This window comes from Pseudonaja textilis, chromosome 3, assembly GCF_049901715.1.
Source record: "Pseudonaja textilis isolate UNSWEBS1 chromosome 3, rPseTex1.2, whole genome shotgun sequence".
In the NCBI taxonomy this organism is placed as follows: Eukaryota; Metazoa; Chordata; class Lepidosauria; order Squamata; family Elapidae; genus Pseudonaja; species Pseudonaja textilis.
The window spans coordinates 199302519-199324702 of NC_141992.1; the positions used below are offsets into that span (position 1 = coordinate 199302519).

The following is a 22184-nucleotide window of genomic DNA, read 5'->3' on the forward strand; positions in this document are numbered from 1 at the left end:
TCGATCCAGAGCTTTGTTCTCAGCTCTAGAGGCCTTCAGGAAAGCCTTGCCGGTGGCAGAAGAAATGCCAGTGACAGGTATTGGGGTGTACGAGGCCTGGCTATAACTGTTCACAGGTAAGTAGTAGGGCAGCTCCTCCACCCGTATCCCCACCCTAGCTTAATTTTCACCTGTCTACTCTGCACTGGGCGGGATCTTAATGAGGGCTTATTTTGGGGGGTAGGGCTTATATTGGGCGCACATGTAAAAAAAATCAAGCTAAGTAAGACTTACTTTCGGGGTAGGTCGTATTTTTGGGGAAATTAAACCTGACACACACACAGACACACACACCTCTCTACTCTCCACATGCCAGTTGCCTCCTTTCTCTCTCCTCTTCTCCCCCTTAACAGTTTATGACAGGATGCCAGCACAGGCACAAAGCGGAAGACGGCAGTTCTGACAGAAAGCCTGTGTCCCTGACCAACCAAGCTTGTCTGCTTGCAGGTAAAGGCCGGGAAAGTCCAGGTGCTCCTTCTCTCCCCCGAGGCCTTGGTTGGAGGGGGGCTCTCGAGCAGCAGCTGCCTCCCTCCCGCCGACCAGCTGCCCCCTGTGGCTTTTGCCTGCATCGATGAAGTGCACTGTCTGTCCGAGTGGTCGCATAACTTCCGCCCTTGCTACCTCCGGCTCTGTAAGGTACTGGGGGATGAAGGCGTGGAAGTATGGGTTGCGGTGCTGCAGGGAGGAGGGGCTTTTGAGTGGGGGCCCCTAGGGCCCAAGACCCTGAGCACTCAGCATCGGAACAGTCCTCTTGTGCTCCTATCAGCCTCAGAAGTTTTCCCAGAGCAGCCTTTCCCAACCCTTGGCAAACTGAAGGTGAGTGGGCTTCAACCCCTACAATTCTCAGCGGTGGCTGTCCTGGCGGAGGAATTCTGGGAGTTGAAATCCATATACTTGGAAATTGCCAAGCCGTATAATTAAAATAATTCTGAAACGGTTCCGTGTGATAATCTAAACATGATGACCCGACATTGGGAAGGCTGGCCTACGGACCTCATTTATCGCTTCTAGTGATGAGTATGGGGGTTTATATTTCCCTTTGAAGCAGATTAAAATCTTGCACAATCTCTCTCTCGTTTACTCTTTCTTACACCCTCATTCTCTTTTGTTTATTCTCTCTGTTTCTCTCACACTCATTTTCTCTATCTTTCAAACACTTATTTCTCATTCTCTCACACGCATTTTCTCTTTCTCACTACCATTCTCTCATTCTCTCTGTCTCTCTCACACACTGCTTATCTCTTTCTGTCTCATTTTTTTTCTGTCCATCTCTCTTCTCTCCCTCCCTCCCTTCCTCTCTCATCAAAACTTTCCTTTTCCAATTGGGAAGAGCAACACACGTTGTGTAAACATGTGTGTTAAGTTTGAGGCGAGGGCAGCATTTTTATTGGGCACAGATAAGCCCCCCGGCTGGAAGAGAGTTGGCGTTCTTCTGCTTTCCAAAGTAGATGACCTCACTGTTTCTTTCCTGGCAGGTCCTTCGAGAACGCTTGGGTGTGCGGTGTTTGTTAGGCCTGACAGCCACCGCCACCGTTTCAACAGCACAGGACGTGGCCCATCACTTGGGCATCCCAGAGGGCGAAGGGCTGGCTGTGCGTTCTGTTGCAGTTCCTCCAAACTTGTGTCTCTCTGTCTCTACAGATAGAGACAAGGATCAGGTAAGTCTGGAGCCCAGCCAGGTGTTTCCATATTAGAGAGCCGTTGGGAGGTGGGTGAGAGTCTTTAAGAACGTTGCCAGGTGTGTATGTTGACTCAGAAACTCACAAGATTGAATCTTAAGGTTTTTCTAAGAAAACAGGCTTTCTCTTTGTACTTCCTATCCAGAAGTTGCTACACCTTTAGAGTGCTTTTCCAGTATTAGTAGCCAGAGTTGTGGAATTTCAGAAATCCACTCCTCTGGGAGAATTTGTTTGGGATGTCTGTGGAGATTCTCAGATATGCAGGTCATGGTTATCCAAAAGGTGCTTTTTTTCAAGAGGCAACTGGACTTTCTTGGTTTCGCTTCTCATCCATGAAGCTTCTTCAGCTCTGACTGGATGGTGGAGAATGGAAGAATTTATATTCCTTGCAGAGAGCTGGTCCTTTGCCTTTTTTAAGAGAGTCCTTGAGGCCACTTGGAGGTTTATCTGTGTCCTCGGGGTCACCTGAGGGGCGCAAATGAGTGCGGAGCCTTCTCGGGACTGCTGGAAGGACTGCGTTGTAGACTGGAGATGGATGATGTCATATTCCCCTGTTGAGGGAGGGATGTTCAGTTTGGACACAGATGGCCTCTTGGATCCCTCATTCAAACCAGCGGTCCTCTCTGTCCAAAATGTGGACTTTGCTGTCTTCAAAAGAGCTGAAAAAGCACCTTGGGGTATTGGTTTGGGATCAATCTCCTAGACCTTTCTTCCCTCTCTTAACAAACACAACCCTTTTTACCTAATGTATCCAGAACAATCTCTGTTGAAAAACTATGAACTCTTGCAGGCTCTCGTAAGTTTGCTGCAAGGGGAAAGATTTGGAAGCCTGGACTCAATTATCGTGTACTGCACGCGCCGGGAAGAGACAGCACGGATTGCAGCCTTCATCCGCACCTGTTTGCAGGGGGTGAAGCTGAGAGGGCCCCCCTGTGAAGAAGAGCCAGAGGGGGAGGCCCATCTCCCCGGAAAAAGGAAGAAAGCCAAAGGTAGCTGTTGACTGGCCAACATTGGCAGAACAGACCTGGGGAAACAGCTGGGTAGGGAACAAGGGATGTGGCAGAAACTCAAAAGCCTTGTTCTTCTGGTCCCTGATTGATGACCGTCCTTGAGTCCCAACATTTTCTGTTGCTAAGCAAGACAGTTGATAAGTGAGCTTTCCCCCATCTTACAACCTGCCATGGTTGTTAAGTGAGCCACATGGTGGTTACGTGAATCCGGTCTCCCCGCAGAAGGTTGCAAAAGGGGATCAGGTGACCCCGGGGACGCTGCGACCGTCGTAAATATGAGACAGTTACCAAGCGTCCAAATTTTAATCACATGACAAGGGGATGGTGGAAGGGTCGTGAGTGTGAAAAAAGGTCATAAGTCACTTTTTTTCAGTGCCGTTGTAACTTTGAACCAAATGTACGTGTCAAGGCTCCAGCATCCTCCCCCATTCAAATTCTAAGTCTCTAGCCACATCTCTCAAAGTTAAAAAAAAAAAACAACAAGATTTATTAGGAGTGACCATGTCAGCGTTATCTGGGTGCAGCTGACTCTGAGACACATCATTCATTTCCCCCTTGACCCTGGTCTTCCTCCCCACCCCCGGATGTATATTCTCCAATGGGACACATCCATAGCCAAGAGTCATCAATCAGGCTCTCCAGTAATAATCTTGTGTGCCAACAGCTTCGGCTGCCTAGCTATTATCTGAAGTATTTAAGGAATGCACTGCTTTCCCCCACTCCCTTTCTGATGTCAACTCTAAAAGACCAGAGAAATATTTTTGAGTTGATAGAGCGGTTGTACGTCAAGGACTACCTGTATGCCTTTGGCCTAGTGCCAAAACGATGTCAGAGTACGAGCCCACTCAGCGTCTCTGAGAGAAGATCCTTCCAGAATTAAAGCCCAGCCAAACAGACACGAAATCTTTGCTTTTGGAACAAGCCAGGCTATTTTTTCCCCCAGCCCCTTTTTGAAAACCTTCAAAAGAAGTTGTGGTTTACGCGGCTGATGTTTCTGCCAGGCTTGCGGTGAGCCTCCCCTTCATCCTCCTCTCATTCCCTTCCCCCCCCCCCCACAGCTAAAAAGAGCATCCGGCGCCCTCTGAAATGGGTGGCTGATGCCTACCACGCGGGCTTGTCCGCCCACGAACGCCGCCGCGTGCAGAACAGCTTCATGTCTGGCCAGCTGCGAGTGGTGGTGGCCACGGTGGCCTTTGGGATGGGCCTGGACAAGTCGGATGTGCGCGGGGTCGTCCATTACAACATGCCCAAGAACTTCGAGAGCTACGTGCAGGAGATCGGGCGGGCTGGGAGGGACGGCCAACCCGCCCAGTGTCACCTCTTCCTCAACCCGGAGGTAAAGTACGGCTCGTTTTGAAGGGGGTTTAATTCAGAGAGCAACTTCAGCCTGGAAACCAGCCACAAGTTTGGGCATCACATATTTTTTCTTGGGGGGGGGGAGAATATTTGAAGAGCTGACACAAACAAGGGGGTGGTGGTGTTTAATTTATTCTCCAAAGCACCTGAAGAGGCAGGACAAGAAGCAACGGGGTGGAAACTCATCCAGGAGAGAAGCAACTTAGAACTAAGGAGAAATTTCCTGGCAGTGGGAAAATAACCAGTGGGACAGCTGGCCTTCAGAGATTGTGGGCGGGGTAGGATTCTACAGACCGGTTGTTATGGTTCTGTGCGGTTTGGAGAACCGACAAATGGTGCCCCTCCCCTCTCCGCCTTCCCTCCCAGTCAGTCCTTATTGTGCATGCACAAAATTGCACACATACCTGACATTGCTGACTGCGTCCTTCCCCGCCTAGTCACTCCTTAAAGTATTTCTTTTCTCCCACCCACTGTGCTGGGAATCCCCTCACCGTTTTACTGCTCTGCCCAGGAGCCTTCCCTGAGGCCCAGGGGGCAAAAAGGGGTGTGTGTGCTGCGCCCCCCTCCCCTGCACTCCGTTTTGGGCCTCAGGGAAGCCGCCTGGGAGCAAAAAAGCCCCCCCCAGGATGCCCCCAAAACGGGGAAGGGGGTGCTGCAAAAAAAACAAACAACCGTGTTTTCTGTCCCAGCCGAAGTTTCCAAAAGCAAACACAGATAAACTCGAAAACTGAAACGTTCACGGCTTTATTCCACAAATAACCCTCTTTGTAGATAACAGGTGGGTTGCGGCCAATTAGTCCAATAAATCAGAGTCTGTAATCATCACACTAACTCCTCCGAACTTTCGCCTTTTGTAAGGGCAAAAGCTGTTTGAAACCAGGCTTATATTCCCTAGAGGGAGCGGCCATTAATTAGCATTCTTACTCTTGAGTCGCCTTCCTGATTGCTGCCAGCGAACCACAACACTATGCCCCACCGCAGTCACATAGCCAGGCCCACAGAACCGGTTATTAGAACATTTGAATCCCACCCCTGGTTGTGGGTGCTCCCTCACTGGAGAGACTGGACAACCGTTTGTCTGAATGTTATAGGCAAAGCTTCTTGCCTAAGCAAGGGATTGGACTAGAAGACCTCCAAGGTCCCTTCGGATTTCTCTTACACCTTAATGTTATGACTCCCCTTCAAAATTCAAATGAACAAAACAGAAAGCAGCCGTTTCACAAGTAAATCAAACAGAAAGAAGTCTTACAAGATAACGGCTGGCAGAAATCTCAATCCACAGCATAAATCTTTACTCTGTCCGGCAAACTAGTCCTGGCAATAAATCTCAAGTCTCAGAGCTTCTTGCTGTAACGTCCTCACTCAAATAGTCACTTTGTTCCTGGCAAATTGTACCAGCCCAGCTGTGTCCTTTTATACTCATTGAGGCAACGTGCTAATTTACTGACTCACTCTCCTTATTTGCTCCAGCTGATTTTGCCTTCTCAACCGTCTTCTATTTTTTACATTTAACCACAAATTTTCCAAGTTCTCATCTCCACTAGAAGACTCTCTCAAAACTTCCCTGTCAGCCATTCCTGGCTGTTGATCAGATAAGGAACCAGAGGAGGTCAAAGGTCCTGACAATTCTAATACATCGGGTCTGTCGTCCTTTGTCACGTCCATCTCCTCATCCTGGTTACCAGTCCAATCACTGAGCCATGCCGGCTCATATTTTTCTGCCACGTCCTCCTCACTTGAACTCATATCAGTCACAGGAGCTGAATCCAAGCCCGGAGCCACAACACCTTAATATGCTTGCGGGTGGAACTTGCAGCACTGCATCTTGTGGGATCAAACGCAGGGCCCCCAAAACCAGTAATCGAGTCTCGCTGTAGTATTTTCTTTATTTTAACAGTATGCACTGGAGGAATTCTTCCCCCCCCAAAAAGAAATAAGGCAAGGGATCCCTACAAATGAACAGAGGGACTCATATTTATACTGTATATTTCAGGGAGGGTGGAGAAAATGATACAGTCATGCCCGGGACTAGGTAATAAATAATAGCAATGCCTATTTCTCCGCCATTCACGATGTTGACCTTCTCCTTGCCAGGGCGAGGATTTGCATGAACTGAGGCGCCATATTTACGCCGACATGGTTGACTGCTTCACCATCAAAAGGCTCGTGCAGATGGTTTTCCCGCGTTGCAAATGCCGAGAGCTTCATCAGAAGCAGCAGGAACTCAACAAGGTGAGGACTGGAGGTTTAAACAGATAAAAGAACGATTGCTGGAATTGGGTTTGTCTAGTTTAATGAAAAGAAGGACCGGAGGGGGGATATGATAGCAGTGTTCCAATATTTGGGGGTGGGGGGCGCTACCCCAGAGAGGAGTGGGGTCAAGCTGTTCCCCCGAAGCACCAGAAAGCAGGACAAGAAGCAACGGATGGAAACTGATCAAGGAGAGATTCAACCTGGAAATAAGGAATTTTCTGACGGAGAGCAATCCACCCCTGGAACAGAAGTTGCCTTCGGAAGTTGTGGGAGCTTCATCCCTGGAGGCTTTCAAGAAGAGACTGGACGGCCATCTGTCTTCTTCCGCCCTCCCCCTCCTCCTCTTTCTCTGTCCTAATCCAGTCATATGAGATTTCCCTCCAAGTGCCCAATCCCCAAGCAGGATTGAAGACGTCTATGTGACACCAGAGAGTAGCTGAAATCTCTGCTCCAGGCGCAAAAGATACAAGCCCAAGTAGGACTGCCTGACTTGACTCTCTGGTTAGCCCCGTCCCTCACTGAAGAGAACTTGAGACGAGAACTTTGGCCTCTGCCCACCCCATAACTCTTGGACATGACCAAACCCTTTTTAATCCCAGGGCTGTGAAGTGGAGGATGCAGAGATGCTGACTGCCCTAGAAGGAAGTTCAGAAAAGCCCGCCGACCCAGAACAGGAAGAGCTGCGAATATGCTATAAACACGAGAGAGCCATCCCTATTCAACAGACTGTGGAAGCGCTGGACCTCCGAGAAGAAGGTGAGGAATCAGGAGTTGAGAACTGTCTTCCTGAAGCTTTAAATGTGAAATAAATCTAATCAGAAGGAAGGAGGGGGGGGTAGTTGGGTTTGTTGTTAACGCATCAGGCTAGAAGCTAGGAGTTCTAGTCCTCCTTCAGAACAAAAGCCAGCTGGGTTCTTTGGGTCTCTCTCTCTCTCTCTCTCTCTCTCTCTCCCTCCCTCCCTCCCCTCCCTCCCTCTGACACTCTCTCCCCCTCTCTCCTTCTCCCTCTCCCTCCCTCTCTCCTCTTTCTCTCCTTTTCTCTCCTTTTTCTCTTCTTTCTCTCTCCTCTTTGTCTCCTCTCTTCTCTCTCTCTCTCTCTCTCCTTTCTGTTCTCTTTCTCTCTCCTCTCTCTATCTCTTTCTCTCTCTCTCTTTTTCTCTCTCTCCCTCCCTCTCTCCCTCTCCCCCCAACCCACCCTCACATGGTTGTTTTGTTGGGAAGATAGGAGGAGGAAGAAGTATTATGTTTGTCCTCTGCCTTGGGTTACTTATAAAAGTAATAAAGGCAGGGTAGGAAATCTAAAATAAAATTAAAATTAAAAAAAAAACAACATCTGGCTGTTCAGAATGGCTTGAGAAGGTTTTTAAGAAGAGGTTGGATAACCAAGTCTGAAGTGGTACACACGGTTTCCTTCCTAAGCAGAGGGTTGGACTAGAAGACCTCCAAGGTCCCTTCCAACTCTGTTATTCCATTCTATTCTGAGTCAAACTGGTTTTCAGTTGTCCTAAGGTTTTGGCATCAGTCCAAAATGATTTCCAGTTTGGTTTTGGAATAGAAGCATCCTGGGGAAAAAGACTTTTAAACCATAGGATTCTTTACAGCCTTTTAAGCGCAAGTCGTTCTAGACCTTGGTCCATCTTCAGCAGGAAGGCAGATTTTCCCAATGCTTGATATATATATATATATATATTTAAAAGCATATTTTCTGAGCAAAACAAAGGCTGCCTAAGCCCCTTTGCCAACAGATGGCACAGGTCTGATTGTGGAAATTGGATGAGGGCAGGAATGTTTCCAAAAACATGAATAGAAAGCACCAGCAAGAATGTTCTCCAATTGACCTGGCAAACCTTGTTCTTGTCCACTTAACCAAAAGTGTTTTTTTTTTTTCCAGGCATAGAGACGCTTCTGTGTTACCTGGAATTACACCCCTGTCGCTGGGTGGAGCTGCTGCACCCCACTTTCTCTTCATGCCGGATTTCGTGCTACAAAGGCCCTCAGCAGCTGCGGGTGGTTTCTCGAAGGTGAGGAAAGGAAGGAGGAGGGAAAGGATCAGGCCAGTAAGAGGAAATTCAGAAACAAGGCTCTTGGACAGCGGTGGCTCAAATCCGCTGCTCCAGGTTGTCTTCAGCTCACAATCACCCTGGAGCCCAAAATCTCTGTTGCTAAGCAAGGCAGTTGTGAAGCGAATTTTGTCCCATTTTACGAACTTTCTTGCCACCGCTGTTAAATGAATCACTGCAGTTGCTAAGTTAGTAACGTGCATCATTAAAGTGAATCATGTGACCCCCTGCAACCATCATAAATGTGAACCACTTGCCAAGCGTCCGAATTTTGATGAGATGGCCATCGGGATGTTGCAAGCGTCGTATGTGTGAAAAATGGTCATAATTGTTGAGGTAATTCCCCTTTAGGAGAATGAGCGCATACAGGGAGACTTATAGAAAGTAGTGTTTGAATAATACAAACACAATACACAGATACACTGTTCAGTAAATGTAGGTTTTTACTTCCAGAAAGTTTAAGCAAAGTTCAAGATAAGCAGTCCAAAGTTATTCATAGGTAAATCAGTCAGTTTTTCAATCCAGGGATAATCCAATAACAAATTCCAGTGTCAAAAACAGTTCAGTATCAGACTTACATCAAATCCAGAAATAGCAGTCAATTAGGAAAAATGGAGGAATGGCAATACTTTCCAACAGAAGGAAACAGAGACTTACTCACACTCTCTTCTGAGACTGAGACTAAACAACGCAGGTTTCTGGCTCCATCTTATGGCCATTTGAGAAACCACACCTAATTACAGGTTTGCATTTTCTTAAAGATACAAATGCCTGTTAGGTGACTTACATTCCTAACAATAATCCTCTCTTTTTCAGTGCCGTTGTAATTTTTAATGGTCACTAAATGAATCATTGTAAGTGTGAGGACCATTACTTAATTTTGCAGGCCAAAAATTTAGCACGCGGAGTTGTGGGTTCGGAATGTGAATGAGGGTGATTTGTTGTAGCTGTCCAGAAAAGTTTAGACATCTTAAAATGCCCAGCGTGCAATTTAAAACCATTGAAAACAACCACATAGCATAACAACCTGGACAAAAACAACGGTAATAAACACCAAACGCGACAGACTCTTTCTAGAGCATCAGAGCACCCGCTTTACTGCAGGAGGGAGTTTTACTGCAGTTGGGCATTTTGGCTTGACCAGGATATTGCTGTTGTGTGCAAACATGCAGCCAAGAAGGCGCCTAGGTCAGACTTTTAACCATTTCTCCTCCACCCTGGCAACATTTTTGTCATTTGTTTTAGAGGTTTATAAGCCGTTCCAGTCAAAGCTGACTCTTTAGACCAGGCGGTCATTGCTGTCCATTTGTGGCGATGGCCAATCCCCAACCCCCGGTCCACGGACCAGCACTGAGCTATGGCATGCCAGCAACTGGTTCGCGCAAACCAGCAGAGCCCCATCTGCGAGATGCAGGCAGCACGTGGAACCACATATCCCTCTGGTCCACGGAAAAACACTCAATGGAACTGGTCCCTGGGGCCCAAAAGGTTGGGGGTTTTGCAGGTTGCCATATTTATTATTTTATTGGTCCGATATAGAAACTTCCCGTCTCCTTCCCAGAGGGAGGTACCGTATTTCCCCGAAAATAAGACCGGGTCTTATATTAATTTTTGTCCCAACAAGATGCATTGGGGCTTATTTTCCAGTTAGGTCTTATTTTGGGGGAGGTACGATAAATGCCTCTATCTAGCTGATGATCTTAACTGGGGCTTATTGTGGGGGGGGTAGGGCTTATATTATGAGCATCCTGAAAAATCCTGCTAGGGCTTATTTTTTTCAGTAAGCTCTTATTTGGGGGAAACGTGGTATAGAAAAGTTATCGGTTTGTTTCATTTTCCTGCAGCCAAGTTTGGTTGGTAAGCCTAGTGGGTTGACTCCTTCCTTGTCGTTTCTCCCTGCCTCCAGATGCCCTCCGCTGGCGGTCTGCTTGGCCCAGCAGCGCCTGAAAGGGGTCAGAGCCACCCAGGCCAGCTCTGTGGAGTTCGATGTCATTGCACTGGCCGATTCCATGGGCTGGGAGGTTCTGCCAGTCAAGCGCGCCCTACGACAGCTGCAGTGGAACACCTCATGGCAGAACGGTAAGCCGGCGGGGAGCTTGGTCAACTAACATGGAGTGGGAGGCTGTTGTGGGGAGAATTTTATCTGAGTTAGTTCTTGGTCATGGGCCCATAAAAGAAGCACAGTCCCTGCGTAGTGTTTGTCACACATTCCTTACCTCTTCGGCGCTAGAGGTCTCCTTTGTGGTCAGTGAAATATCTCTGGAGAGTCTCAGTCATTGAGGTCATGGCGGTCCCAAAGGTGTTTTTTTCCAAAAAGGCCACTGGATTTCCTTGGTTTTTTTTTCCCATCTGGAAACGTTTCGCTTCTCATCCAAGAAGCTTCTTCAGTTCTAACTGACCAGCGGGGAATGGAATGTCTCTGTTAAAATTATCTATCAATAAAGGAGAACATTTGTAGCTCAGGATTGAAATGAGGGCTCCTTGGTGCTTTCTGAACTTGATTTTCTTGCAGACATCTCATTACCCAACTAGGTAACATCATCAGTACTAGAAGGGAGTGGGGTTTATGGAGAAGAGGAGGAGGAGGAGTACTATGGGGTCCTTGTTGCTCTCTGAGCTGGCTTGTTTTCTTTCAGACGTTTCATGACCCAAACTAGGGGATATCATCAGTGCTAGCATGATTTCATTACCCGAGTTTGAGTCATGAAACGTCTGCAAAGAAACAAGCCAGTGTCAGAGAGCACCGAGGACTCTTCAAAATTATCTATGTTAAAATGGATCTGTGTTAAATTTAGATAGCCCTCTCTCAACAGAGGGGAGGGGTATGATCCTACTGTCTCCTATTTACCAACCACGGTCCTTTCGGCGGTCCCGAGACATTTCCAGACCTGTTTGCGCTCTTGATTCAGGTGACCCTGAAGATACAGATAAACCCCCCAAGTGGCCTCAATGACTCTCAGAGCGCTAACCGTCAGACGACAGCAAAGAATATAAATCCTTCCATTCCCCCAACTAGTCAGTTAGAACCGAAGAAGCTTCTTGGATGAGAAGGAGAAAAAATGTCAAAAGAAAAACCCCCAAGAAAGTCTAGTTGCCTTTTTGGAAAAAAGCACCTTTAGGACTCACAGTCAGCTGCATTTCAGGGAGCATTTTTCCCCCGCCGAGAGACAATGATTCAGAACATCGTTAGGAATAACAAGGTTACCTAACGTAGTTTGGGTAAAATAATATATATAAACTATGATTGTAAGTTTAAGTGTGTGTCACTTTAAACTGCAAAGCATGTAATTTTGAGTGCGGTTGTGAACCGCCATAAGAGGGAGCAAGAGAACCTGACGATTCCTGGCGATTGCTGGTTTGATGGATTGATGGTTTGCTAACTGCGTGTTTTCCCTACTGCTGAGTTGCTGAAGGAAGAAAGGAGTTTTTGACTTCTTCATATCTCTATTGCGAGGAGATATATTACTGGACTGATATTTGTAAGTTTACTGACCTCTCTTTTTCGACACTGGAATTTGCAACTGAATAATCCCCGGACGGACTGAATTAGTGAATGATATATGGACTGTTTTGACTATGCTATAACTCTTCCTGGAATAAACTATTTAACTAGCACGGTGTATCTGTTTTACTGAGTGTAAGCTACAAAAACGTTTATCTCACATATTTTGCCTGCCTGACTGCCGTGCAGATTCTGCTAGGGTGTATCCCTAACAAACATGCTGGAGGATCTGGGGATAGAATAGAATAACAGAGTTGGAAGGCACCTTGGAGGCCTTCTAGTCCAACCCGCTGCTTATGTCGAGACATTGACCGCCATTTTTTGGTCTCCCTGCTCAGGTTCCCAAGGCTCCAGGAAGAGCGAGATCCTGGTGGAGTTCAGGGAACTGTCCTTTCACCTGCGCTCCTATGGCGATCTCAGTGAGGATGAACTGGACGGGGTGTGTGACTTCCTGCACCAGCGAGTCACGAGTCGAGAAAAGGCAGCCCTCCAGCAGCTCCAAGTCTGCTTCCAGGCTTTTCAGAGGTGGGCTGTGGCAGAAAAGGGCCTGTAAAAAGCCCGCGAGAGGCTGAGTGGATTCTGACAAAATATGGACTTAACAACAGTTTATTAAATGGCCAAAGTTACAAGGGCACTGAAAAAAAGTGACCATTGCATCATCCCCATGATCACGTGATTTATATTTGGAAATTTGACAACTGACTCACAATTTAAGACTGCTGCAGTGTCTGTGATGACCCAAAGGGGCATGGCACAAAGGCACACAGTCCGATAAGCAAGAAGAATCCCTTTATTGTCTCCAACTTTGCCCCCAATGTCCAAGTTAGCTTAGGCTGGAGAAAGGCTCTCCAAGGAACAGCCTTTAAGTGGAGGAAAGTCAGTCCAAAACAAGGGACACACAAACTGTAACTAAAATCCAAACAAACCACGGTGCAGTAATTCACTGGACAGGGCAGGAGAAGGAATTGCAGTCTTGAAAGCCCAGCAAAACACACACAGTTGGGAAGACGCCAGGAACATAGATAAGCCTCGATGATACCAGAAATTCACGATTTGCTCCCAACAGCTTGCTGTGTGCAGCTTCCCTTTTAAAACACTGTGCTCCCAGCTACAGCTAATGAAGGGAATCAGGGCCCTTTCTTCCCCCATAAGCCACGCAACCCATATTGCTCCCTACTCCGTTCCTGTGTGCCCTAGCCTAGGATGAAGAGCGGGTGAGCCTGGGTCTTCCTCTGAATTCCATCTGCCTTGTTCTATATCTGCCTTGTTCTGTCTCTCCCCTGCTCTGCCCAGCCGGACTTTGCCCTTCCCCAGTTTCTTCCATAGCCATCGGAGCTGCTTGGCCTCCCTGTCAGCTGCTTGGCCTCCCCCTCCGAATCAGATTCTGACAGGGGCATGACCAGGGGTGGGATTCTACAGGTTTGCAACTATTCTCTAGAACCGGTTGTTAACATTCTGAGCAGTTCAGAGAATCGGTTGTCAGAAGAAATTACTGGCCTAATCCTGTAAGGAAGGCAGGAAGGACACATTCTGGTGTTGCTTAGAGAAACTGCCTCTCCATTGACCCTTATTACATTCTTGGCAGGACTAGACTTCCTGTCTCAGGAACTTCTATGGAGTTTTTTCCCCCTCCTTTGCTGGTACTTTGCTTGTGTGGAGTGACCATTCAGAGTTACAATGGCACTGAAAAAAGTGACATGACCATTTTTCACACTTACGACTGTTGCAGCATCCCTACAGTCATGAGAGGCCAGGCGAGGAGATGAGTGCCTCAATGTGAGTGATGTTGAGTTGACCACGCCCAGCCAGTCACATGACCACCAAGCCATGCCCACCACCTAAGCCACACCCACAGAACCAGTTGTTAAAAAATTGAATCCTACCCCTGGGTGTGACAGTGTCCCAGGGTCACGTAATTCCCCTTTTGCGAACTTCTGACAAGCAAACTCAACGGCAAAACCAGATTCGCTTAACAACTGTGTTACTAACTTGACCGCAGCGATCCGCTTAGCAACCGTTGGCAAGAAAGGCTGTAAACCTTTGGGGCAAACCTCGTTAAACAAATGTCTTGCTTAGCCACAGAGATTTGGGGTTGTTAAGCGAATCTGGCTTCCCCATCGACTTCGCTTGTCAGAAGGTCACAAACGGGTATCCCATCACAACCAGGGACACTGCAACCGTCATAAGTTACAAGTCAGTTGCCCTAATGTCTGAACGTTGATCACGTGATCCCGGGGATGGTCCTATAAAATATTAAAACCGGTTGTAAATCCCTTTTTTCTTTCAGTGCCATTGTAACTTTGAACGGTCACTAAAAGAATCATCGTCAGTCGAGGACTACCTGTACGGCTGGACCTCCACCGGTCTCACCTCCCCTTGCGTGTCTGTCCTTCCACAGCGTGGCCTTCCCTACTTACGCCCCGTGCTGCGACCACGCAGACCAGGAGAGGAGCAGCCAGCTGAAGTCCCTGCTGGTGGCTTATTTTGAGAAGCAGCCAGTGCTGGATGAACCTTCCACGGGTGCAGAGCGTGGGGCTGATCACCTCCAGGACGCTCAGGTAAGAACATCCAGCTCTTGGTCTACAGCTGGCGCCAAATCACGAATGCTGACGAGGTTCCGGTCTCCTTGGCCTTCTGCAGGTTGGCGGCTGTGCTAGGGATCTGTGTGGTTTGTGTGTGTGCGTTTCCTGAAGCATAGGGACAGCCCCAGAGGGTGGTGGTCGATCCAAGGGAAGAGATTTATTTATTTAGAGCAGGGGTGTCCAATCTTGGCAGCTGCACAACTTGTGGATTTCAACTTCCAGAATTCTTTAGCCAGCGTGGCTGATTGGGGAATTCGGGGAGCTGAAGTCCACCAGTCTCGGACAGAGTTGGAGTCTTCAAAGTTGCCAAGGTTGGACACCCCTGGTTTAAAGGGCAGCTTTCTAGATGGGCACCATTTGTGGAAATTCACTGCTTTTGCCTTGTACGTGTCCTGAAAAGCTTCTGAAACTTCACCGCCTCCGTCTGGTTTGATTACCCTTCCGTGTGTCATCAGGCACCGCCGATATTGCCGTTCCCTTTTAAATATTTGGACTCTCACGTATATTTTATATTACACATCTTAAGGATTTTTTTTTTTTTACCTATTTTGACTCTCTTATTAAGCAGTACATTTTCACAGGGGAAAAATGATTTCTTTTCCTGATGTCTTCTTAAATTCAATACCTTAATCGATTTAATCCTTGAAATTTCTGGTTAAAACCGTTAGGGAGCAGGTGACCAAACGTGGCTTTTTCTGTCTAACCTCCTGCAGAGCTGTTAGTAGGAGAAACTAATCTCTCCGCCCCTTGCTAAATGTTTTTCCCGAAAATACAACCTACCCTGAAAGTAGGTCCTACCTTGATTTTTACACGCGCGTGCAAAATAAGCCTTACCCCTCTAGAATAAGCCCTAAGACCTGCTCACTCCAGAGTGCACAAGTAAAAATTAAGCTAGGGTGGGGATGGGGGGGGTGGAGCTGCCCTACTACTTACCTGTGGACAGGTGTAGCCAGGCCTCACATACTCCAACACCTGCCTTGCCAGCCCATTTCTTCTGCAGCCGGCAAGGCTGGCAAAGCTTTCCTGAAGGCCTCGAGCTGAGAACAAAGCTCAGGATCGATCCAGAGCTCCCTTATTGGCTGCAGAGGCCTTCAGGAAAGCCTTGCTAGCTGCAGAAACAGTAGTTCCTGAAAGCCTTGGACAGCGACAAGGAGGCCAGGGGTGACGCATGCAAGTGAGGTTAGTCAGTGGAAGAGACATCCCCCAAAAATAAGACCTGGTACTTTTTTTGGTGGCAAAAAAAATATATGACGGGGTCTTATTTTCGGGGAAACATTAACACACAAGGAATTTTCATTCAGAGGCCATAGTAAGCCACTTTCAGCATCCTATAGAAAAAGACATTCCTTTTCTGGAGAACAAGCTTGCTTGCTCCTCTCTACCTCTAATTGAAAGTAGGGATAATTCCCCAACAATTTAAGGAGAGCCACTGCCAATCACAGTGGGTAACGTTTCGGCTAACATGCTACAAAAACTGCAGGCTAACTTGATGTAAAGCAGTGTCAACGTTCAAATGAATATTCACGCATCTCTGTAACATTTTTACAGAGTGGCGCTGAAATTATGCAGGTGATTAAAAAGCCATCCTAGTTTAATTGGAGCAGCTTAAAGTCGGACTTGGTCGGAAACATTCATTCCTGGTGGCCTGTTTTTAAGATTTAACAGCATTTGCACGAAAGCTGAAAACGTGGCCCTTGTCTGAAATGGTGCATTGCTACAGAGCCCCCTTAATGCTAATTTCACTTTCCCTGGAATTTTCTTCCCAATTACAGTTTCAGCAATGGGAACAGCAAATCCAAGGTGACATTCGCCACTTCCTCTCCATCCGTCAAGACGAAAAGTTCTCTGGCAGGGCTGTGGCTAGGATTTTCCATGGCATTGGTAAGCTTCCTCTAACAGGGGATCTGCCCTCTGCTGAATTACACAGAGATGCATAGGTCTCTGAGCGAGTTTTTGTCCAGCCTTTTTAACAAAAGGGTGAAGGCCTCTTTTCAAGTCTCAAGATAATACTGTCACATGCGTGTGGTTTTCTGGGCAACAATATAAAACTAGTTTGAAGGGTTTTTTTTTTAAAAAAAAATCCAGGACTAACAAGGTCCAATTTTTCTTGACTTATGAACTCATGCAAGGGAGGTTTGAGAGGGAATTCAAGAATGCAAATGTGCTGTCTGGAAGCCAAACCCCAAGGCCATCATCGCCTGGGAATGTTCGAGGCGGACAGATTGTTTCCAGAATGAAGGAGGTGCAACTGATTGGTGGACAATGGGAGGTCGAGAGGAGAAGTTGTCCTATGCTGTTTGCATATGAAAGCGCCAGAGCTGCCTTTTCTACTTCTGTACCCCCATGGTTTTCAGTAAAGTTATAGTCTTTGGAGAAAAAAAGGTTCCAGAAATTTCTTTTGCTGTTTAATACAGTGGGATGGTTGACATAACTATACACCGATGCGCCCAAGAACGCTAGTGTAAAAGCTCACCTCTCTTTACTATAGCTTTGCTACTGTGGATCCCGGGTTAATTTTTGTCGCCGTTGCTTTGTCTGCACAGGGAGTCCATGCTACCCAGCACAGATTTATGGCCGAGACCGTCGCTTCTGGAGAAAGTACCTTCACTTTGACTTCCATAAGATTATGCGCTTGGCTACAGGGGAGATTGTCCGTTGGAAATGAACGGAGCTGGGCAGAATCTGAAGTGGCGAAGCTCCATCGCGCACAGCTGCTTGTTCCTTCACGGCTATGAAAAGGGAGGTGGCCACCCTGCAAGCATTACATTTCCAGAAGATCTCTGGCAGCCAGATTTCCCCCTGGGCTATTGTCCCATGCTTGATACAAAGTTGGCTGTAGAAACTGAAGAAAGTTCTCTTGGCCTAAACAGCAGTCGATCGGGTGTTCGTTTTTAAAATCAAATCTTAAGTTCACTCCAAAAACATGAAATCCTACATATTTGGCAAAATCTCAAAAGAGCTTTCCTTCATCTCATGGCTTTCCCTTCCAGAATTCTGGCAGTGATGGGGTTGGACTGAGGATTTAGGATAAGGCGTTGATTTATAGTCTTCGGTATTTTTTTTGAAGAACGGATAGTTCCTCTTTCTGAGGAGAGTTAGAAATCTTGATTTGCCTTCTGACATTTGACCTGGACAATGAACTCACAGATTGCTTAACTACACCAGGCAGTACTAAGTAAAGACCTCTAAGTAAAAAGAGGAATGTTTTTGTACTGCACTATAGAATTTTCCCTGGCAAAACTCAGCCTGAATAAAGCAGATCTTTTTTACTTAATCTAACACATCACTTTTGCTTCTTCTGTTCTTTACTGTACAAACAGCATGGAGTTTTAAAATAAGTTTAATCTTTCTCATTTGAGTGGGGCATTAAAGTTTTGTATAAAACTGGGCCAGGAGGGGGAAGGGGGGTAAAGAAACTCATTCCTTGATATATTCTCTAAATCAGGAGTCGCCAACCTTTTGGACCTCAGGGCAGGGACCACTAAACTCATCATTTTAAATCCCACGGACCGGAGACCCTGGGAAAATCCCCCAAAAAGTCTGCAGAAAAATCCATCGCCCCGTTTTCCTACCAATCGATCGTTCTTTATTTGGGAATCGCAGGATACCGTCTCCAACTCTGTTCTCGGGGTGGGGGGTGGGGAGAGACTTTTGGCTTCATGCAAGGAAAGCAGCAGAAGTCTTCCTTTCTCTCCCCCAAACTCCGCCCAAAATGAGTCTTTGTGGGACTTGTCGCACCGGAGCAGCCTCTTGGAGCAGGAGGCCTTGCAGGCTCCCAAAGACTCATCTCTGGCGGAGTTTGGGGGAGAGAGAGATTTTTGCTGCTTGCATGCAGCCAAAAGCAGGAGAAAAGTGGAAAGGAGCAGCCCGATGACCAGGCCAGGCACATGGGGCGAGTGGGGCAAGTTCCCCCCCTCTACCCTTTTCCCCCCTCCCCTCACTACCTCATGTTGTTCGCAATGCAAGCGATGTAAGCCTTGTGTTCCCGTGGGCCTTGTGGGTGGCACCGCCTTGTGTTCCCGCTTGTGGGGGTGACGTTTCTCTCTGGACCACCAAAATTTTATCATAGCCCACCGGTTGTCGACCACTGCTCTAAATCACACAATCTGAGAGCTGGAAAATATCTTTGAGGTCATGGAGCCCAACCCCTTGCTGGTTGCAGGAATTAAAGCATTCCTAAGGTAGCCCCATCCCCACCCCTTAGCCATGGCTTTCACTATCAAACTGATTCCAGTTTTAAGTCGTTATGTTCCTAAAGTTGACTTTTCCATAACTCCAGTGAGGATGTTAAGGGTGTTACCTGTTCTTCGCTCACCCCACACTGGGCTTCCTGCCAGGCAGCTGCACGGCTCATCTATGAACAAGCAATGCAGCCCACTGGAAAGACAACCCTAAATTCTAGGGAAAGAGGCTTGTGTCGATCTTTTGTTAAATTTTTATCAGTTGACAAGTCGTCGTTTCTCCTTCCCTCCAAATTTCTGATTGATGGTTTCCTTGGGGAAAAAAAAACTGATGTATTTGAGGAAACCTAGACAGACATCTGGGATAAATAAGTCTGGATGATGTTTTCCCTTAATTCAGAAGGGTGCTTGACTGGGTGAAACCAGGCTCAATAGAAGTAACTGGGAATGGGATCTTGGAGTATTAGTGGACAACCAACTAAATAGGAGCCAGCAGTGTACAGCAGCAGCCAAAAAAGTTAATGCAATCCTAAACTGCATTAACAGGATACAATCCAGATCAAGGGAGGTACTAATACCACTCTGTAAGGCCACACCTACAGTCCTGTATCCAGTTTTGGTCACCACACTATAGAAAAGAGGTTGAGACTCTGGAAAGAGTGCAGAGAAGAGCAACCAGGATGATGAGGGGACTGGAGGCTAAAACATATGACGAACAGTTGCAGGAACTGGGCCTGGTTATTTTTTTGCAGACATTTCATTACCCAACTAGGAAACATCCTCAGTGCTATGAGTAGGGTTTACACAGAGGAGGGGGATGAGGGAAGGGGATTATGGGGTCTTTAGTTCTCTCAGAATGCGGGTTTTTTTGTTTTGTTTTTTTGCTTGCAGACGTTACATCACCCAACTAAGTAACATCATCAGTTGCTCTCAGTTTATATTCAAGTAGAAGAATTCCGGCCCCATCCTTGAGGAAACCCGAGGGAATGGGGATGGAGCCGCGACCCCGGAGCACCCAGGTGCGGTTGCAGAGCCTGGCAAGCGCCGCTCCCCATTCTGAAGGGAGATTCCCAGCTTCCCCGTTTGCCCTCGGGGCTCAAAGACTCTGGCAACGGGGGGGAAAGCGCTGAGCCGGAACTATTGTTCCCGGAATGATTTCTCCGCCGGACCAGGAAACCAGAAGCCTTTGCAGTATATTTACGCTGCCCGCCAGGGGCGGCTTTCGCTTTCCGGCTTTCTGCCCACCTCTTCCGGTGCTTCTCTCAGCCCATTGGGCATTTAACATAGAGAGATGAAGGCTAGAATGCCCCTCTAGGATCGGAAGGAGCCAATGGGACACTTCGAGTCGACAGAGCGCCGCTCTTCTTTTTTTTTTCTCTGGGCTCCCAGCGGACTGAATCAACATGGGTGACGGTCTATGTCTCTAAGGGCCCAGGCGGCCTGCAGGGCCTACTCTTTTCCGTTCCAGCCTGCGTCACTTCCGCTTTCTTTATCATCAAGAAGACCGCTTTTCCTCCGCCCAGCGCCCCCTGCTGGTTGCAGCGCGGAGAGACCTCCTTTTGAGCGGTGTTGCCGTGGCAACCGTCGGGGGGCTACAAGCATGGGGGCACCTGCTGGAAGGGGCGCCAGGTTGGGGAAGCTGGGTTGGCCCGCCCAGAGCAACAGCCCCTGAAGGGCCTTTCTACCCAAGTGGGGCCGGCTCCTCCCTTGGAGACGTCAGCTGGGCGGCCCTCTCCTCCAGTGGTAAGGAGTTCCGCAGGCTCAACGCGACCCCCGCCCCGGTTTTTTTGGGGGGGGGCGGGGAGGCAGCACTGGGGGCTCATTAGAAACCAGGCAGAATTGTGGAAAATTTATTTTTTTCAAACTGGGCAATTGGAAGAGTGGTGGACTTCAACTCCCAGAATTCCCCAGCCAGCAAAGCTGGCTGGGGAATTCTGGGAGTTGAAGTCCACCACCACCTCTTCCAATTGCCCCATTTGAACAAACCCTGTCTTAAATACAGGAACTCCTCGGCTTAATGACCACAATGGAGCCCAACATTTATCTGGCTAAGCAAGACACCTGTCCATTGATCACTGGCCCATTTTACGACCTTTCTAGCCACCGTCGTTAAATGAATCATTGCAATAATAACCTGTCAAGAAAGTGACCCCAGGAAAACTGAAACCGTTGTAGGTAGGAGTCCCTTGCCAAGCATCTCAGATACCATAACAGATAATCAGAATTGGAAGGGACCTTGTAGGTCATCTAGTCCAACCCCCTCGCCCCATCTCAATCTTTGATCATTTGATGGTTGTAAGTGTGCAACATGGTCGTGGCGTCAATGCCGTTGTCCCTTTGAACGGGTGCTAAATAGAACTGTCGTAGGTTGTCGTCTACCAGTAAAGATTATTGGTTTTTCTATTTTGTTTATTGAATCAATTAACTGTAAATATACCAAATAAATTTAATTTAACAAATGCAGTCAAAGGGAAACAGGGGGTCTTGTTGGCTGGCTAGTCTTTTCTCACCCTTTCTCTCCTCTCCACCCTTCTTTTACAGGGAATCCTGCAATCACCAGAAGCTGGCTTCCAATAATGTAATTACTTTTCACGATACTTTTCTTTCACAATACTTTTATTTTAGAATAGAATAGAATTCTTTACTGGCCAAGTGTGATTGGACACACAAGGAATTTGTCTTGATGCAAATGCTCTTAGTTCATTCATCAAGAGTCAAGAATCATCAGGTGCAACATTTAATAATAGTCATAGGGTACAATAAGTAATCAAATCATACTAGGAAACAGTCAATATACATCGTAAGGATACAAGCAACAAATTTACGGTCATACAGTCACAAGTGGGAGGGAATGGGTGAAAAGGAGTGATGAGAAGATTAATAGTAATAGTAGTGCAGACTTTGTAGATAGTTGGACAGTGTTGAGGGAATTATTTGTTTAGCAGAGTGATGGCGTTCGGTGGGAAACTGTCCTTGTGTCTAGTTCTGGTGTGCAGTGCTCTATAGCATTGTTTTGAGGGTAGGAGTTGAAACAGTTTATGTCCGGGATGTGAGGGGTCTGTAGATATTTTCACAGCCCCCTTTTTGACTCGTGCAGGATATACAGGTCCTCCATGGAAGGCAGGTGGGTAGTAATTGTTTTTTCTGCAGTCCTAATTCTCCTCTGGAGTCTGTGTCTGTCCTATTGGGTTGCAGAACCAAACCAGACAGTTATAGAGGCGCAGATGACAAGACTCCATCATTCCTCTGTAGAACTGGATCAGCAGCTCCTCGGGCAGTTTAAGGTTTTATTTTTTATTTTTCCACCTATTTGCTGGGATGTTGTGAAAGCTATTTAGGATGGCATTAGATTGTATTAAGAATAATGGGGAAAACAAGTAGAGTAAAAGAAGAGACTTACTTTCTTTCTGCGCCTTCTTCACCGCATACCAGAACAACTAGACACAAGGACAGTTTTTCCCTGCATGCCATCACTCTGCTAAACAACTAATTCCCACAACACTGTCAACCTATTCACTAAGA

General features: G+C 47.2%; 2 protein-coding genes across 5 annotated transcripts in view; both read left to right on the forward strand.

Annotated features, from left to right (window-relative positions):
• RECQL4 (RecQ like helicase 4) overlaps positions 1-17760 on the forward strand; it is a 32157-nt gene extending 14397 nt beyond the window's left edge. For both annotated transcript variants that reach the window (XM_026722995.2, XM_087931854.1), the window contains 12 exons: positions 487-675; positions 1515-1697; positions 2509-2707; positions 3787-4064; positions 6179-6316; positions 6937-7093; positions 8229-8358; positions 10304-10476; positions 12238-12424; positions 14298-14457; positions 16254-16362; positions 17025-17760. In XM_026722995.2, the coding sequence (XP_026578780.2) occupies positions 487-675; positions 1515-1697; positions 2509-2707; positions 3787-4064; positions 6179-6316; positions 6937-7093; positions 8229-8358; positions 10304-10476; positions 12238-12424; positions 14298-14457; positions 16254-16362; positions 17025-17146 (2025 nt within the window). In that variant the 3' untranslated portion in view covers positions 17147-17760. The remainder of the gene's footprint in view (positions 1-486; positions 676-1514; positions 1698-2508; positions 2708-3786; positions 4065-6178; positions 6317-6936; positions 7094-8228; positions 8359-10303; positions 10477-12237; positions 12425-14297; positions 14458-16253; positions 16363-17024) is intronic.
• A 2084-nt stretch (positions 17761-19844) lies between these two features.
• SLC33A2 (solute carrier family 33 member 2) overlaps positions 19845-22184 on the forward strand; it is a 14902-nt gene continuing 12562 nt past the window's right edge. For 2 of the 3 annotated variants that reach the window (XR_015743341.1, XM_087931875.1), the window contains exons 1-2: positions 19845-20405; positions 21204-21240. Coding sequence is in view for 1 of the 3 variants with exons in the window: in XM_087931875.1 (XP_087788001.1) it covers positions 21239-21240 (2 nt within the window). In the remaining 2 variants the exon portion in view is untranslated. The remainder of the gene's footprint in view (positions 20406-21203; positions 21241-22184) is intronic. The other variant, XM_087931877.1, reaches the window with a different exon arrangement.